At 41.5% G+C, this 19,213-nt stretch overlaps 1 protein-coding gene across 7 annotated transcripts in view; it reads right to left on the reverse strand.

Moving 5' to 3' along the window:
• Window positions 1–19,213, reverse strand: part of agtpbp1 (ATP/GTP binding carboxypeptidase 1) — a 33,754-nt gene that overhangs the window by 12,477 nt on the left and 2,064 nt on the right. For 4 of the 7 annotated variants that reach the window (XR_009787786.1, XM_061767954.1, XM_061767953.1 and 1 more), the window contains exons 2-17: window positions 18,903–18,961; window positions 11,403–11,533; window positions 7,497–7,564; window positions 6,780–6,843; window positions 6,305–6,451; window positions 5,053–5,184; window positions 4,861–4,954; window positions 4,654–4,691; window positions 3,907–4,115; window positions 2,891–3,068; window positions 2,733–2,774; window positions 1,736–1,836; window positions 1,525–1,641; window positions 662–1,284; window positions 212–295; window positions 32–121 (exon numbers count right to left, since the gene is read on the reverse strand). Coding sequence is in view for 6 of the 7 variants with exons in the window: in XM_061767954.1 (XP_061623938.1) it covers window positions 32–121; window positions 212–295; window positions 662–1,284; window positions 1,525–1,641; window positions 1,736–1,836; window positions 2,733–2,774; window positions 2,891–3,068; window positions 3,907–4,115; window positions 4,654–4,691; window positions 4,861–4,954; window positions 5,053–5,184; window positions 6,305–6,451; window positions 6,780–6,843; window positions 7,497–7,564; window positions 11,403–11,533; window positions 18,903–18,934 (2,150 nt within the window). In the remaining variant the exon portion in view is untranslated. Of the gene's footprint in view, window positions 1–31; window positions 122–211; window positions 296–661; window positions 1,285–1,524; window positions 1,642–1,735; window positions 1,837–2,732; window positions 2,775–2,890; window positions 3,069–3,906; window positions 4,116–4,653; window positions 4,692–4,860; window positions 4,955–5,052; window positions 5,185–6,304; window positions 6,452–6,779; window positions 6,844–7,496; window positions 7,565–8,824; window positions 9,146–11,402; window positions 11,534–18,902; window positions 18,962–19,213 lie in introns of those variants that run through there. The other 3 variants (XM_061767958.1, XM_061767955.1, XM_061767956.1) reach the window with 2 other exon arrangements.

Raw genomic sequence — 19,213 nt, forward strand, 5'->3', positions numbered from 1 at the left:
CGTCACAATGATTTTTTTTCCCCACACTTACTTCCGGATCTGGATGGCCTTCCTGAGGTTGCCGGACTCAAACTTCGAGTTGAACCTCAGTGACTCGCCATCGCTTTCAATCACGGGACAGCTGCAAAAAATTTTGGGGGGAAAAAACATAAAATATGACATTCAGAATTGACCTAAAAAAAAAGATATGAGATTTAGAATAAAAACGAACCTGGGCATGTCAAGGTCGTAAACAACTTTATCCATGATGTTGTTTGGGTGAATCAACCTCTCAATATCCTGGAAAATCTTAGACCTGCATGGTTACATGAGCAGATTTATGAAGTGTTTATCTTAACTCAAGGGTCACATTTTTGCAATTTAGCATTTGCAAATTAACATATTTGCTGATTTGCGCAGGAACCTATCCTCCATTATTCGCTGAAAAGCTCACTTAGTTGCTGGTTTTGTGCTCAGGCCAAAGCTGTGTCTAATATAGAAATATTGCTTTGGCATCACGTTGGTGCCAAGGAACTAGGTTGACGTGAAGGCAGGAGTCAAGCCAAAGCCTTGTTTAATAGAAAGGAGGTACATATGCAGAGAATGGATTTTTGTGTTACCTATGGATTACAACATTTGTACTAAAATTGTCAAACTATTTTCACCAACTGCGTTTGCTCACCTCTGTACCCCGTACAACCTCTCCAAAAGGGACTCCCGATACGTGGGGGCCACGTGTCCAAAGTAGTCCGGATAGGCCACCTCGGTGTAGTGCGGCACAGACTTTGTCCCCTTGACCATTTCCACATAAAGGTCCAGGTCATGCAGCGGGAGAAGCTGAGCCGTGTCGGGCACCTCCAGGACAGCTCCTTCGCCGCCTTCATCCTCGCCGCCCTCAGAGCCACAGTCTGATCCTCCTCCTCCTGCTCCTCCTGCTGCTAAACAGCGAATGGCGATGCCCTCTAAAAGCAGAGGGGACTGCGTGGGCTTCGGTGCACTGATGGGAGATGCTTTTTGTTTGACTCTCATCTCATCCGCATTTAGGGCGCCATATTCAGGTGCTTGTGACCATTCCTGCTCCGCTGGTTGATTATGTGCCTCCTCCTTTTTGTTGAAGTCCTTGCCAAACTGGCTAGTCTCCAGCTGAAGAGGAGGAATGGTGGGCGCGGGAGCAGAGGCGTTGCTGACGTTCTGAGCTGTGGGCGCAGTGACGTGATTCGGGGACAGCGCCTGAGGTGTGGGCACGACGATGGGCTGAGCGGATTGAGCCGGTGAAGATGTGGTGGGGGATTCAAAGTTATAGCCCTAGAGAGGAGGAACATGTGGACAATGTTACTCTCACGTGGTCACTCCACAATGTTGTTCTCCCTCCTCTGTGTTCATCGTGTTCTAGGGAGCTACGTGACTAAGTTTAAATTGAAGTAGTATTTTCATTATGAAGGTGGAATTTTGTGACTGTGAAAATATTGGATGTATATAATTGTGTCGTCCTTAAATGTCTTATCATGTTCTGTCCAAAGATTACATTGCGATTGACATACGGACCTGGAAGTCTTCAGACAGCTCCACAAAAAACTTCTCATAGACTCTTAACTCTTCGTAAGGTCGGCTCGGGATCTTTTGCGGGTGGAGCTTGTTTATATCCTTTTCAATGTCGTCATTCTGTTTCAATGACATACATGCAGTATGTGGGCAAAAACACTAATTTAAATATGTAGAAGCAAGACCAAAAAAAACATTCAAGTGCGAGAGTTACCGGGGAGCGGCAGTCCTTCTCATCTTCCTCGTTCTCCGTATCGTTCTCCGTGTCTGCCTCTGTGTCCTCGTTATCGTCACTGTCATCCACCACGTCGTCCACTGGGGGGCACCCACGCACACAGCACATCAATTATTACCCTTAAAATTGGTACATCTTTATTTGTTTCTCTACGTGAATATATTATTCCTATGAGGGATTATCACACCAGGAAGTCTCTTAACACAAAGACCAAGCAACCATGATCAAATGATATTTTTTGAAGAAAGGGGAACATTTCTTCAAGTACATCACAATGATGATGACTAACATGACTGACTACTAGTAGGAAAATGATGATGTCACTGTCCTCCTGATTAAATTAATACCAATAGAAATTTGATATCTGCTGAGCTATTTTAGGAGCCACAGTTTCGATTGTGTTAGTGAATCTTTGGTGTCCTTGATCAGGGCATCCAACTCCCTCTTTTTGTTCTCTGTGGCTGCTATAAAGCTGCCCACTGTTCCAGTGTGCAAAATGCATCTTAATCCCCACTTTAAGAGCCTTGGACTGAGTGTAAAATGGTTAAAAGATTTCTAAATAAACACATAACTTTTGCCTTACTGTTGAATGTAGATCATAAAACCTGTCAGAGGAGCATCTCAGGTCATCTATACAGAGCAAGTTACACAGACTTGCATTCAAAAAGACTCGAGTGGTCACCCAATAACTTTGTCTGTCTTTGCTATTTGCATTAATGCTTGTTATTACAGATACTGTACCTGTTTATGGTTTTAGATCAATGTATCGATACATCCACCAAGATCCATAAAAGGAGTCTTTGAGTGAAGACCAGTGTTCATTATCAATTTTACACTGCAATGTTTGATGCGGAAATTATCTTTGAGAGGATGAAACAAGCATTATATGATGCATGTGTAATGCTTGTTTAGTGATTAGTCATGCTCGTGTGATGAACGGAAAATGTTATTCTCTGCTTGTCTGGAATAGTCTTACCCTTCTTTAAGGGCTCGCTGCAGAGCTGAGCCTGTGTTCTTCCTGTAAGTGTAGCAGTGTGTGAGAAGCATTATTCGAGTGCGTGTGTGTGTCCGTGCAATGAGGTGTTGAAATCGATGTCAACCCCCTTATGTGATGCTTTTGCGCATGTTTCTCACCTCCAGGTGGTTGGCTGTAGAGCTGTGCGACCGGCCCTGAAGCCAGCACGTGCTCCAGCTGGTAATGGAAGGCCGACTTGATGGTAGGCAGAGGCAAGCGGTTTTTTGGGAAGCACTTCCTCATGATGAGACTTGAGGCGTTGACAAGAGGATCCAGGGTGCGCACCGAGAGACACTCCTGGAAAAATACCACGGTGGAAGTAACACTAGTCCAAGAAAGTTAGGGATGTTCGGCTTTCGGGTAACATTTCAGGATGAACTGAAAATGCACTATAACCTTTACAAGTGAACTTCATTTGACCTCTAACATTACGAATTAATTTATAGGTGCCCTGCGATTGGCTGGCGACCAGTTCAAGGTGTACCCCACCTCTTGCCGGGAGATAGCTGGGATAGGCTCCAGCACGCCCGCGACCCTAGTGAGGATAAGCGGAACGGAAGATGAATGAATGAATGAATAAATTCACAAACACCAACCTTAGCCCGACAAATAGCTATTGTACACACTCATAACAATATCAACAGGAACAAATAGAAGTAAAAAGGAATGTTTAGTTAGATTTTCTTGAACTATAGTACTGTAGTTAACAACATCACCGCAATGAATTCTGGGTTCCCATAATGCTTTTCTCCGACTACATTGCCAGGACCGTCAGTGTGAGGGACGAAGCCAGTGTTTAGGGCAGGAAATCACCTATTCACACCATGTTTGCAAGTAGCGCCTTTAATAATCATGTGCTTGTGTAAAGTGTGTGGATGGTGACCTCAAGTGCACATATAAAATACATTCAACCCTCTAGATTTTCACATATTGCCATTGAATTGCATATATGAAACTTAAAAAACTCATACATTTACAAAAAATTGGTCGATACTTCGCAGGTTTCATTTATAGCGGTGGTTTTCAGGAACATAAACCCCCGCAACAAACGAGGGTTTGCTGTATCCCTAACTTTTTGTGCATAGTGTAGGTTGCAGGCAATAGCATGTGTTGTCATTCATTCGCTCCTACTCACACTTGAAGAGTTGTACAGAATGCGCATGCCATCAGCCTTGGTGAACGCCCGCCTGCCCAGCTTGATGTTGGTGACGTTGCGCAGGCAGGCCAGCAGCCCCTTACGGATCACCGTGTGACGATGCCACGTGTCGTTGCGGTGCCAGTCCAAGTACAGGGCCAGCAGGGTGGACACATAGCTGCCCTCCACCGCCCGCCGAGCATTTGTCTCTGGATGGAGGATGAGAGGATACGAATAAGATATAGTGCCATGAAAAACTAATTTCTCAGTTCCTGATTTCGGAACTCCTTGTTCAATAATATACCTAACTCAAATCAACACCCAGGACAGCCGAGTCCAATTTCACTGGCCACACCCAGGTCTGATTAACATCAGATTTGTTGAATCAAGAAAACGCTAATATAGTACTGGTCATATAAAATGAAGTAGGCTACAAGATCTCAAAAACAAAAGAAATTCAGGAACAAATGACAATCAAAGTGATTGAAATCAATCTGTTTGAAAAAGCTAATAAGACCATTTTCAATGCCTTGAGACTCCAGTAAGTCATGGTAAGAAGAGCAATTATCCAGAAATGCAGAAAACCGGTAACAGTGATTCTTATTTACTGTATCAATTTTGTCCTAATTATCGATCAAGGAAATTGCTTAGAAAGCCCAGTCCCAGTCCAGAACAGCTTGACGTCAGACTGTCACGCTACAGCGGCATGATAATCAAAGCAGTGCACCCGGTATAATCAATACTCACTGGATTTCAGCAGAGCAACGAGTGCATCCACAGAGACCCTGCAGTCAAACACAGCGAAGATAATTACAAATGCAGCTAGCTTGTTGTTTCTACTTTTAAAAGAGCCATATTACAATATATTGGCACTGTGCAGGCCCAACTATTTGTATATAAGCAAAAAAATTATATTATTTGTCTCCTTTAAGTGTCTTTCTTGCATGTACGTACTTGATCAGACTTGTATTCTTCTTGCTGTACGGTGCCACAATCTTGAACATCAGCTCTATAGCGCCGCTATTACCCAGGGATATGGCGTTCACCACTTCACAGAGTGCAGGTAAAAACAGATATGAAACATGATGTTGTTGTTTTTTTTTGTGGATAATGAATGACAATTAAGCAAAGTTGTCTTTGACTTACTGTTAGCCGAGTAAACCCTGAGAACCTGCAAGCAGGGCAGGAGCAGCTTGACGTTTTGGAGGTTCTTCTTGATCAGGTTTATCGTGACGTTCAGAGCGCCAGTCAGACGTGCCTTCACGCCCAACTTCCTGTCTGAAGACACACGCACACACGCACATGCACACACACACGCACATGATCTGAAACCCAAATGGCTTCAGTATACAACAAAAACAAAGGAATTTATCTTTCTGTTCTAATACTTTTGGTCATTTTCACCTATTGTGTGTTGGTCTGGAACATATCCCCCACGATCGACGAGGGGTTCACGGTATGGTCTTTGCAAAACACAAAATTACAATGCAGTATAGTACTACTACAACCACTACGTAATTTCTTGTGTATAATATGCATTTTTACCCCTAAAATTTTCATTAAAAATCAAAGGTGCGTATTATACATAGGTAGAAGGAAAATGAAAAATGTTTGTCACGTTGTATAGATGTATACCTGGGGGTTGTAAAAAAAGGTGTACGTTCATTTCAATATATAAGCGAGGTCTAATGTTACAAATTTATATATAATACGGTAACATAATTTTCACTGCTCACCTAGAGTCATGATGGCCTCGCAGGCGCCGCCTTATTGATATCAGTTATCATATCATATTCTGTTGCTACCGCGTCTGTTTGAGGGCATCGAATTAAGTGTCTTAGTCTACCGGATGGTGGAAATGCTCACACGAGAATTTCTAATATACCTTACACCTAGGGTAAAACATGTGGAATAAAAGTGCAAGTAACTCTCCAGCTTTTAAGAAAAACGTGCTGAATAAGTTACGAACTGTGAAGCAGCTCGGCAGTTCGACATAAAGAAGCTAATGTGAGATTCTGGAGGAAATCCAAGGAGAAGCTCCTGCAAGAAAAACCACATTCAAGAGCTTCAGAACATGGGAAAGTGGCCCAGTTTCCAGAGATGGAGAAGGAGAAGGAGAAGGAGCTGCAGGAGATAATAGCATAACGGAGGGCAAGCAGCTGCGCAATCTGCAGTGTAGAAGGACCAGGGTCACCATTATAATTGAATATTTATTTGAAAATATATTACGGATAATACTTCATTTTTTGAGCATGGATACCAGCAATTCTAAGGTGCATATTATACATATATAGAGGGAAAATCCTGGCGCGGAAGGGCGATTTCGGGGGTGCGTATAATACTTGAGAATGTATTATACAAGGGAAATTATGGCATGCATATTGAGTGTATGTCCTACCTTTTGGGCCCACCTTGGCCAGTAGGGAGTGAACCTGCAACATGAGCTCCTCGTTGGGGGGAAACTCTTTGTTGGCACTGATTAGAATGCGGAGTAACACTGCTGTTCCTCCCTTCGATACGAAGACCCCCACCCTGCGTCCTTTGCCTAAACCAGCAAAAAAACAACAGCAAGTTAAAAACAATGTTTGAATCATAATAACTAGTAACGGTGAAACATAGTCTATAAAAAGGTCGCGAGAGATGGAAAAACCCAGTGTAAAATGCTGCGGCATGACCAGTAGCAGAAGACATTACTAATTAGAAATGGATCACAAATGATCCCACCAGGCATCCTCCAATTGTTTATTATATGTATGATAAAAGCTTATTCTTGCTTGTCCATAGGTGCCCTGGGCGTGCCACGTCTCAGCTCACCGACACAAACTATAGGAAATGGATAGGAGGATAGAAAAAAAACATCCAACTGTACTCACCCAAGGTCAGCAGCTCACTCAGTATGCAAAGGATGTTCAGGATTGTTGGGATGTCCCGGGTGCTCTGTCAAGAGTCATATTATCATAAATCAGCTACCAAAATGTGCATAGTTAGCTATAAGTTTGTGTTAATGTCAATAATACCGTAATTTCTTTTGTATAATAAGTATTTTTTTCTTAAGAAAATCTTCAAAAGTCAATAGTGCATATTATACACAGGTATAGTAAAAGTTAGAAAATTCCTTCACAAGGAAATGAGCTATATGTGTTTTAGAAAATTAATACATTAGTTTTAAATCCTGTGATTTCAAAGTTGACATTCTATTAGGTTCACATTTAAAATACTACAACTCATCTAACCCTATGTTATGTGTTTAAGTAATGAGGCTGTGATCCACCCTAGTGTTTAGTTTTGACACTGCGGCTTTACGGAGGTACTTTCCACCTCCCACGTGAACATTGGCACGTCAGCCGGCTTGCCCAACGTACTGAAAGCGAGAGAGCTCAGGTGCCCGGGCCGGATAACAGGTTCACTCTTTGGGCAAGATAATAAATACAGTAGGTTAGGTAAGTGGGTTAGGAAGATAGGGTAGGTAGTTTAGGCTTTGTAGGTAGGTAGGTAGGTAGTTCGCTCGGTAGACAGACAGACAGACAGACAGACAGACAGACAGACAAAACGGCAGACAGACTCAGGTGCATCAAGTGGTGCCGACCGACCTCCAGTGAAGAAAGAATGACCTCCATGCCGCTGGTGCCTTTGGACATCACCTCCTTCGACGTCTTCTCTGCAAGACACGCATGATACACACTATTTGGACAAAAGTTTTGGGAAATTTGGCTTTTTGTCCATTCATCCAGAAGAACATTTTTGGGTCCACAGAGGAGAGAACGTTTACACCCTAATTCAGCTACATAGTTGAAGCTCCTTTTGCTTTTATGACATCATTCGGTCCTTGCCCTAAGACATAGGCGTCAAAATCAAGGCCCGGGGGCCAGATGCGGCCCACCACATCATTTTATGCGGCCCGCGATTTTGCTAAAATCTGTACCCAAATTCCAAATTGTTATAATAATAAACAATAATGTTGAGATATTATATTACATTTTATATTTTGTTTAATTTTTTTTTTTTTTTGCATTTTTAATTGCTACCACGTATTTCCATTCACACTTGAGCTATTTGATTGGGCTTTTAGTGTGAGGCTTTGCCCACTCCGATGAGCAACCCAGTGTGATATTACATTTACCAAGGGGTGTGCCCCACAAAGTATGTGAAAGCCTCACTAACAACGAGGAGCACAACTGACGTGTGGAAACACTCGCAGCCTCCGTGCGTTGACCTTTTGGAGCACTTCAGTCATGCAGACTTTTGGAACAAAAAAAAGAAAAAAAAACAAGGGGGAAGCACTCACACACACGTACACAAGCAATACAAAACAAAGCATATAGCCTGAGAGGCATGCCGTGGCAGCAATTGCATGCATCGTGTGATTAGACAACTAAAAGAATCTCAGCGACATGAATATGTTCCGGAGTCAAACTGTCAGCATCATAAAACCTTAAAATGGTACAGGCAATTTCAGAATTCTCATACAAGTGTAAAAATAAACTAGCTGCCCTTAAAGCACTTAATACAAGCCCAAACGTACAGAGTCGAACCTTTGATGTTCACTGATCTGAGGATCATGCACGAATGCAGTTCGAACTACCAACTTTGGAAATGTTTGGGGAAACTGCTCATTTCACAACCCACTGCATCTGCCTTTGACACTAACACATTATTTTCTGAGTAAAGGCATTTATATTTATATATATATATATATATATATATATATATATATATATATATATATATATATATATATAGGTCTTGATTGTGAGGTTGTACCAAAAAAAAAAAAAAAAAAAAAAACAATACAGTTTGTATTATTGTATTACTATTTCTTTTCAATTGACACTGGTCTTTCTCGTCACCTTACAAGAGGACAATAAATCATCTGTGACTGTCACACATTTTGTAGAAATCCAGTTAAATCTAGCTCTACCTGGAAAATCTTGGCCATCGCTGGAGTTGTTTCCGGTGTAGCGGTGCTCCATTTATAGGTCCTCAAACACTTTATTTTTTTGCTAATTGTATTTCCAAAGTGGCGTGCCCGACACTGTGCACAGAACACTACGACCCATGTAATCACCCCTGCACAAAATATACCACGCGTTGCTATAGAAAACCGACAACATAACTTCACACATTTTTCCCAATCAGCACCGAGGAACAGGAGGAGGGGGAATAAAATGGGAAACGAGTTGAAAGATGGTGTGAGATGGTCCACTAAAGAAAAAAACTCTCACTGTAAGTGCCCACTGCCGCCCTTGTTCTTGCCCTCTGAGCCTCGCACACTTTAAACATGAGCCCAGCCCGGGGTTTAGTTACCACTGGACGGATCAGTACCCGCATCACACACCCTGCTCGGGGTGTGTTGCTGTATTTATGTGTGTGTGTGTGTGTGTGTGTGTGTGTGTGAGTGTGTTGCAGCTGAGAGGAACAGCTGAAAGATGGTGTGGGGGAGTAAATGGGGGTGACAGACACGCATTCTGCGGCGCCCATTCGTCATGGGAGGGCGGTATGACGATGTTCAGGAAAAGTGACAAGTGCGATGGTGTCCTTTAGGGCTCAAAATGTCCCATTTGAACACATCCAAGAACTGAGCAGCGTCTTTGATCACCATCTTCTACTACATTAACCTAAACCTAAAAGGTTCTACAAATTCAACCAAAATTTTCAAAGGGGAAAAAAAAAACACACAAAATTTTAAAACAGGTTAGGCTATTGTGTGTGAGACTTCATTGGCATCTAAATAGTTAACTCCACAAGTGTGTTGTGCTTTTTTTGTGGTGATAGCACTTAGAAAAGAGTAATAATTTAAGAATTGTTATGAAAAGTGTAATTTTTGCACAATGATTTGTAAAATAAAAATAAATTGTAATAATACATAAATGAATACTAAATACATGTATTATTTTATATTATATATATTAAAATAATATAAAATATATAGCATAATATATACAACCATAAAATATTATATATATTATAAATGTGGCGGCACGGTGGCCGACTGGTTAGAGCGTCAGCCTCACAGTTCTGAGGACCCGGGTTCAATCCCCGGCCCCGCCTGTGTGAAGTTTGCATGTTCTCCCCGTGCCTGCGTGGGTTTTCTCCGGGCACTCCGCTTTCCTCCCACATCCCAAAAACATGCATGAATTGGAGACTCTAAATTGCCCGTTAGCATGACTGTGAGTGCGAATGGTTGTTTGTTCCTATGTTCCCTGCAATTGGCTGGCAACCAGTTCAGGGTGTACCCCGCCTCCTGCCCGATGACAGCTGGGATAGGCTCCAGCACGCCCGCGACCCTAGTGAGGAGAAGCGGCTCAGAAAATGGATGGATGGATGAATTTACAATCAAGAACTTCATAGATTGATTTATTTAAGAATCTTTGGGTCCCTTGACAGGTGCCATATATTGTAAATGTTATATTTGTATTGTTGTTATTAATAATAACAATGAGTCCTACAACTTAAACCTCAACCCAAAAGGTTGTGCAAATTTTCGGCAAAATTCATCTGAACGCAGCTCACTTAAGTTTCTACAGGATTTTCTTTTCTTTTTTGTTTTTTTTTCGGGTGATGCCACTACGGAAGGGACTGTTCCGCTGTATTCTTTTTTGCATTTAAAAAGCCATTAATCCATTTTCCATAGTACTTATCCACATTAGAGGTCCCTAACCCAGCTAACTTTCAGAGAGCGGTCCTGCACTAGTCACCAGCCAATTGCAGGGCACAAACAACCAACATTAACATTCACACCGAAGGACAATTTAGTCTTGAATTAATCGAACATAAACTTAGGGTGGAGATGCATAACAGGTAACAGGAAATCCTGCTGTGTGGGGGGCCATGTGTTGTACTACATAGGTCAGTAAATAGCAATGGTAGTACACTGGATGGTACAGCCATTATTCTCAGTTTGGGTCCACAATTTGAGGACTACTTCACATCAGTCTGTATCCACAATTTAAAACGACATGCACTACTTAAGGCTATTTACACTATTTGTGTAGTTTTAAGGGTGTGTCAAAAATGTCAGGGGATAATCCACTAATTCTTTAGGCTCAAAAGGTTGGTTGCTACAGGATAGAAAAACTTCCACACCTTCATTCAAAACCAGTAGCTCGGGTTTCAGGTGTGTTTTCCTTTCTAGTCAAGCAAATGCGCCATATGCGCTACTCAAATGTCCATGGAGTTCTGGCACTCGCCACACCTTAGTAGTCCTCTGTTTGTATTGTTTGGTTTCCAGTCTGTCCCTTTAGAAGTGGCTACTCCACCTGTTGACACATGTGATCTTCTCTGTGTAACTATATACAAATTCCACTGGATTCATCCTCCTCGCCGACATTTGGGGTATATCTGGCGGCAACCCCCAAACGCAACACGTTTTCGTCATTGTTTTCAGTTCAACTCAGCGGTAGTCACTCTCTTTCTGCCACTTGCAAGTCCCCGGGTGGCGCCTGTTGTTTACATACGTTATGGTAAGGTTTATAGATTCATTCTTCTTTGGCACTCACCCTGTGTCTGTATGAGATGCAGGAGCTTGGAGGTGATCTGCCGCGCCATCTCGGGATCCCTCACCATACCGTCGCCGGTGAGCTTCTCCAGCTGGGCCAGCAGGATCTGCGCTCTGGAGTTACTGGGAACACTGGGGGAGAAATGAGCACAGCCGTCAGCCAAATTTCATTAGCTCAGCTCTTGACTGCATTGCTGTAATGTGGACAAAGCATACATTAAATATTGAACATGACTTTAGTATTACGCTCCACAGTCTCCACTTTTCTCCATCAGCCCTTTTAATCTCCTCTAGAATCAAATTGGGAATCAGTCTCCAAGAGAGCCTTGCAGATATCACTGCCGCCTGCTCAATGGTCGAGCAAATTCACACACATGCTAACGTTAGCTCAGCCTTAGCTCTGGACGCTACGGTAATATGCTTCGGAGTGCCCACTTTGTTGCCCTCAGTCTCCTCTTGATTCAAATTTGAGACGGTAATATGGCCAGGAAACCACTGTTGTCCTCCTTTGTTGTTTGTTAGCAAGTCTCGTTCAAACTTTTGCGTTCAATCCAGTTCTTTTTTTTTCTTTTTAATGTCACTTTTTGCGCACTACTGATGTGATAACATTTTTACTTTCAGCCTCGACTCGACATGCTATTTTCCACTGGCCAAAGCAGAAACTAAGCAAGTACACTGTACTAAAAATAGTACCTAGTCTTTAAGTGCTGAGGGGAAATAAACACACATGCTAAATTTAGCTTAGGCTGTTTCTGTGTCTTAACTCTGGATGCTCCAGTATTGTACTCCACAGTCTCCACTTTGCTGTAGCACCCCCTTAGTCTTCTCCGGATTCGAAACCTTATAGAGAAACAAATGCTGATGACCCTTGTTCTCCTCTGCTGTTCTTAGTAGACTTTACACCGATTTTATCAGCCTGATCGGTATCGGCCGATAATGAGCATTAATTAAATCGGCTTTAATGTCATAATTCGCCGATCTGAACAATGACGTCATGGATCGGCACGCAAAAGACATTTACTCCTCGTCGCCATCGTGCACAGTACATTTGAATCCAAAAGCTAGTTTATTTTTAGCCTTGTCGCGACACATCGGATCGGTGATCGGTTATCAGTTTTTTTAAACTCGCCGATGGGTGATCGGCCCCAAAAATCCTGATCGCATAAAGCCTAGTTGTTAGCATGTCTCGATCCAACTGGTGCAATTAATGCAGCGTGTTTTTCAGTTTCCCGCTGCTACTACTAAGCCAATACTATTATGTAGTGCCTTTCTCCCTCGACTTGATATTCAATTGACACTTTTTCCACTAGCAAAATCAGGTCCAAACAAAGTACTAGAAATAGTACGCTGTGGAATTGTACTCCGCAGTCCCCACTTTGCTGCAACAGTCCTTGGTCTCCTTCCAAATCAAGTTTGTGATGTAAATACAGGAGACTCTTGCTCTTGAGTTTCCCGTGGTACTATTGAGTTTTGTGTAAAAAACAACTCCCCTAAACACGTATGGTGGAGTGAAAAACGGACACAATAGTGCTTTCATCCACTCATTTGTGCATTGGACTGTTTGGGAAACAAATCCCAAAAATGTCCGTTGGGGTACATTAGGGTCATCTAAGGCTAGCCGTTTAGTCTTGACTTCTATTAGTTTAACCCTGTTCAGCTCAAAGATGGCACAGTCTCCAAAATGACACTTAATACGGGCAAAAGATCAACAGCTTTTGTACAGGTTCAACAAAAACGGAATTATAATCCTCATGAGGGATGATTCACTGCAAGGCTGCAGCTAAAGCAGCCATCTTTTGACAAATGTCAAAAAATGCGGGTGGTATTAATAGAAACAAAAACAATACAAGAGTCCTCTGTGGATTTTGGTAGACATTACTTCAGTAACATTAAGGCGAGCAGCTGGGCACGCGGGGTGAAAGGTCGCTGGCTGGTACAGCAACAGCAAACGTGGGAGAAGAGAATCTAATTTGTACCCAGCGGCGCGCAATGTTCTGCATGTCCTTATAAAGACACAGCAGAGAAGAGTGCACACTGGGGACAGCGCGAGAAGAAATAGCAAGCGAGGGTTCCAGACAAGCCCATAGAAACACATTGCATCCGTTATACTGTACATGATGGGGCATCAGAGCTACACTACAAAGAAATGCAAAAACTATTTCCTCATAACATATTGTGGAAATAGTTATTGTCATGATATTGTGACTTTTGACCACTTAATTCTCATAATATTGCAACTATTTTACAAATGTATTCTCCTAAAACAAATGTATTCTCGAGTTCTTTTTGTAATATTACAAAAATATGCTTGTAGAAAAAAGGTTTTCTCTTTATATTAAATGTTTTTTCTCGTAAATGCACAGCTGTTTATTGGGATATTGAGACTTTTTTTCAAAGCTTTTCCTCATAAGACTCATAAGGCTTTAGTTTTCATTACCCATCCATCCATCCATTTTCTGTACCGCTTATCCTCACTAAGGTCGCGGGCGTGCTGGAGCCTGTCCCAGCTAACTTCGGGCAAGAGGCGGGGTACGCCCTGAGCTGGTTGCCAGCCAATCGCAGGGCACATATCAACAATCTGGGTCTCCTCCACCACCAAAGACGGCTGGGCCTCCACCACCACCAACGACGGCTGGGCCTCCACCACCACCAAAGACGGCTGGGCCTCCACCACCACCAACGACGGCTGGGCCTCCACCACCACCACCGACGGCTGAGCCTCCACCACCACCACCGACGGCTGGGCCTCCACCACCACCACCGACGGCTGGGCCTCCACCACCACCACCGACGGCTGGGCCTCCACCACCACCACCGACGGCTGGGCCTCCACCACCACCGACGGCTGGGCCTCCACCACCACCACCACCGACGGCTGGGCCTCCACCACCACCACCACCGACGGCTGGGCCTCCACCACCACCACCACCGACGGCTGATGCGGAAGCTGGCAGCGTAAAGCTATATGCAAACATTGCCAATAAAAGAAACAGGGGGCTGCCAAACCCCGCAATACTAAAGCACCGGAAATGGAGGGCGTTCCAAACCGTTAATAACTCTAAATTAATATGGGACTCAACACGTAAACCAAAAGGCATTCTTTGTGCACATTTAAATATACGAAGCATTTTAACGAAAAGTGATCAGGTCAATCACCTTCTCACTGACTCAAATATTGACTTCCTCTGCCTATCTGAGACATGGCTCCATGAATCTTCGCCCTCAGCAATACTATCTGTACCTGGTTATAAAATGTTTAGAAACGACAGACAGGGTTCTAAGGGAGGAGGTGTTATGATTTATGCCAAGGTCACTTTTAATTGTAATGAAATACATGTTACAGATGAGAATGGATTAGAAGTTCTTGGACTAACTGTTTCTTTGTCACAGCAAATGTCTTTTATTCTTGTAGTTATTTATAGGCCTCCCTCATCAAATGCCGCTTTCTATGAAAAGCTGGAAATGTTACTGAAACAACTCAATCTTGCAAAAGAGGTGATAATAATGGGTGACCTAAATGTTAATTGGGAAGTTAACAAAGTTAGGAAAAAATTGAAAAGGGTTATGGATGATATGGATATGACTCAGGTTATTAATGGCCCTACGAGAATTACAAACTCCACCCGAACTCAGATTGATCTAGCCTTTACTAATAGGCCAGAAAGGATCTTGAAGCCATACAATATGCTCACAGGATTGTCTGATCACAATCTTATAATGGTTTCAAGAAAATTTAATAAAAAGCGCTTCAAACCCTTGGCCACCACTGAATCCAATAGGATACCAAAACATGAACAACAAAATTTCCAAGATTCCATCCAAGAAGTAAACTGGGATGTATTACTCGCTGGTAAAAATTTAGATGAGGATTGTTCTCAATTTGCCAACAAAATACAAGAAATTATTATACAATTTACACGGATAATTAAACTAAAAGCTAGAAAGAATGGCCTGCCTTGGTTAAACACATTTATTCTGAAACTGATGAAAGAACGCGATCATTCCTTGAAGTTGTCGGTCAAATCAGGATACAATAGACAGCACTTTATCTCACTGAGAAATAGGGTAGTGAAAGAAATAAGAAAATCTAAAGCTGACTTTTTCATTACTGCTCTGAATAGTGCGAAGGGAAATTCAAAAATAACCTGGAATTATATTAAAAAACTATTGGGTGTCACACAAAATAACAAAACAAAACTAATGCAAATTCAATTAAATGGAAACATCCTGACGGAACCTCTAGTGATGGCTGATGCTTTTAACAACTACTTCATTGAATCTGTGTCAGAAATCTCTTCTAAGTTTGCAGTAAAACAAATGAAGGAATACCCTGCATTGTCTACAACGCAGTTCTTTACTATTACAAATATTACTGAGACCAAAGTTATCGATTTAATTCATTCACTCAAACCATCTAAGGCAAAGGATGTTTTTGGAATGGACACGAGCATGCTCAAAGATCTAGGTTCAACTCTTGCTCCTCCTATTGCCTCAATCATTAATCTTTCAATTTCATCTGGTCACTTTCCAAAGGCCTGGAAATCTGCTATTGTTACCCCTGTCTTTAAATCCGGTGACTCAACTTCTCTGAATAACTACCGACCTATAAGCATTCTTCCGGCCATTTCCAAAGTTGCAGAAAAATGGGTGTCAGAGCAGATTGTCCATTATTTAATCAGCAGCTCCCCCTCTCTCCACGCCATGCAGTTTGGTTTCAGATCCAAGCATTCCACTGAAATGGCTACATGCCTCTTCATTGAGAAAATAAAATCTTCTCTCGACAAGGGTGGAGTTGTAGGGGCGGTGTTCTTGGACCTCAGGAAAGCTTTTGATACAGTAAATCACTCTGTTCTTCTTACCAAGCTCTCAAAATTTAACTTCTCTCGCAAAGCTGTGAGCTGGATTGAATCATATCTGCATGACCGAACACAATCTGTATCAGTTAACAACTGCAGATCAGAGTCTCTTAGGCTAACCTCTGGAGTCCCTCAGGGATCAATATTGGGCCCCCTTTTATTTAGTCTTTATATCAACGATTTGCCCACTGTTTGCTCTGAAGCAGAGTGCGTAATGTATGCAGACGACACAGTTTTCTTTGTTCATGGTCGCTCCAAAGATACTGTTGCTGCTAAACTCACTAATACAATGTCCTGTGTCACAACTTGGTTGCAGGAGTGCTGTCTACAGCTAAACGTTTCTAAAACTGTAGGCATGTATCTCACTAAAACAAATAGAGTATCACCTGACCCCGACATACTTGTTAATGGAGAAAAAATGCAAATTGTCAGCCAATACAAATATCTTGGGTTAATAATTGATTCACAGCTTTCCTTTAAAGCCCATATTGACAAATTGTGTAAAAATATCAAATTAAACCTCGCAAATTTTCGTGCAATTCGGAATGAAATGTCAACTGAAGCTGCAAAAATTTACCTGCATTCGATGATTCTTAGTCACTTTAACTATTGCATAACCAGTTGGTCCCAGGCTGGTCAGAATGCAAAAAAACCATTGGAAGTTTTGTACAAACAAGTAATTAAAGTGATGGATAAAAAACCAAGGCACTACCATCACTGTGCAATTTTAAAAAAATACAGTCTTTTAAACTGGGACCGTCTTCACATATTTGCAGATTTAAATTTGATTTATAAAGTACTGCATGATCTGGCCCCAGCTCCTCTGGCTGAGTTCATCAGCCAAAGAAACAGCTCTGAGCGTGTCACTCGAGGCTCTGTCAGAGGTGACTGTCTCATTCCTCTGCGCAGGAGCACTTTCAGTAAGTCAGCCTGGTCAGTGAGGAGCGCTGGTGAGTGGAACTCAGTACCTAAGGAGGTTAAACTGCTTACAACATACAAGGCCTTCACAAAAAAACTGAAAATGTGGCTAGTTAACACCTATAGCTGCCAACACTAAAAGACAAGTATGTTATGTTGTCTTTTTGTTATGATCAAAAAAATTATGGTTTTATTCTCTCTTAATAGTATAGTTTGATTATGTATCCTGTATTATAATGTCTTGTAGATGTATTTTACTGCTTTTTTACATCATGGCCAGGGGACTACAGATGAAAACTAGCCTTCTGGCTAATTCTGGCTTTTTTAACCATGTGTACTTCATGTGTTTTATGAAATTGCATTGTCCCCTTTCAAAAATAAACTGAACTGAACTGAATCATTCATATTCATATTCACACCTATGGGCAATTTAGTCTTAAATCCACCTACAATGCATGTTTTTGGGATGTGGGAGGAAACCAGAGCCCCCGGAGAAAACCCACGCAGGCACGGGGAGAATATGCAAACTCCACATTGGTGAGGCCGGATTTGAACCCAGATCCTCAGAACTGGGAGGTGGATGTGCCAACCAGTTGTCCACCGTGCTGCCCTTGTGTAAAAGTTAGATTTTTTTTTTTACATTTTATTACAACTTAATAACCCTGTATGTACAGCCGGTAACAACAGGATTTTTCTTCTCTTCTAATAAAAATCTATTCTCATAAAATTGTGAGTTGTTTCTTGTATCACTATGGCTTTATTCTCAAAGATATGTGAGGAGTTTTTTATATGTAATATTCTGAATTTATTTGTACAATTACAATTTAATTCTCATATTTCAAATAGTTTCCTAATAAAAATATAATTACTGTATTCTAGTCATATTGCATTTTATTCCTTTATTCTCGTAATATTCAGACTTTGTAGTTAATATTTCGCTTTACATGAAGCAAATGTATTTAATGTATCCTCATTAAATTTGGATTTCTTCTCTCACAATACGATGGCTTTATTCTCATATCAGTTTTTTAATTAATATTAGGAAATTATTGTTGTACATTTTCTATTATTTTCATCCTAGAATGACTCGTTTTTTCTTCACAATATTACAACTTTATTCTTGTAAAAGTACAGACTTTGAGACTTTTCCTCATAACTTTTGCCGTAACATTATTACAAATGTTTTTGGTTTTTTTCTGTCTCATAATATTATGACTTAATTCCCATATAGTTTCAGTTTTGTTCATAATACAGTATTGTAACTTTATTCTTGTAATATTTAAAGATTTTTCTTGTAGCATTACAGTTCTTTCTTGTAACTTTATGACTTGATTCTTGCGATTACAAATTTATTCAAATAATTCTAAAACTATAGTCTTGTTGTATTTTTAATCCTTTCGCTATTTTCTCGTTGTATGTATAGAGATGAACAGAAAAACATTTTAAAATAAAGGATCTCGACAAAATGCCTCTGCATGAAGGTAAGCATTGTTGCAGCCACCGAGATTTTCCACAATTTTCCATGCTAACCTTGGTCACGTGAAGAATACACACGGTGTAACCAAACAAGCACTGATACTTCACTGTGACTTTCAAAGGCATAAGAACACACTTAAGGGAGTGCATCAGCAGGAGAGAGCAGATGCTTGTTGACACAGGACAAATTGCATCATTACGCTTGGATGAAACAGAGCTTTTAAACAAACAAACAAAAACAATTCACTCACCCCTTCTCGGAGGCCATCTTGGGTTTGTTCATTTTCGTCACATCAACATGGCATGTCGTCTGCAAAAGAAATCAACACTGAATGCATGCAGTATCAAAACAAAGTGACGTGAGTGCATACGGGAGCACTTGGAAGGCAAGATAAGGAGAGTCATAAACCGTTTTAGTAGTACGTTAATAGTATGTTGTGTCTTAAGTAGTGTATATTATGCTTTTATTGTGTGTACAACGTGAAGCAGTGTTGCTGCGTAACAGGGACCAAAATGGGTCACGGGTCAATTTTTATCGACAATTGCCAGAGTCAACTGTTTT

This window comes from Phyllopteryx taeniolatus, chromosome 3 (assembly GCF_024500385.1).
Source record: "Phyllopteryx taeniolatus isolate TA_2022b chromosome 3, UOR_Ptae_1.2, whole genome shotgun sequence".
Classification (NCBI taxonomy): Eukaryota; Metazoa; Chordata; class Actinopteri; order Syngnathiformes; family Syngnathidae; genus Phyllopteryx; species Phyllopteryx taeniolatus.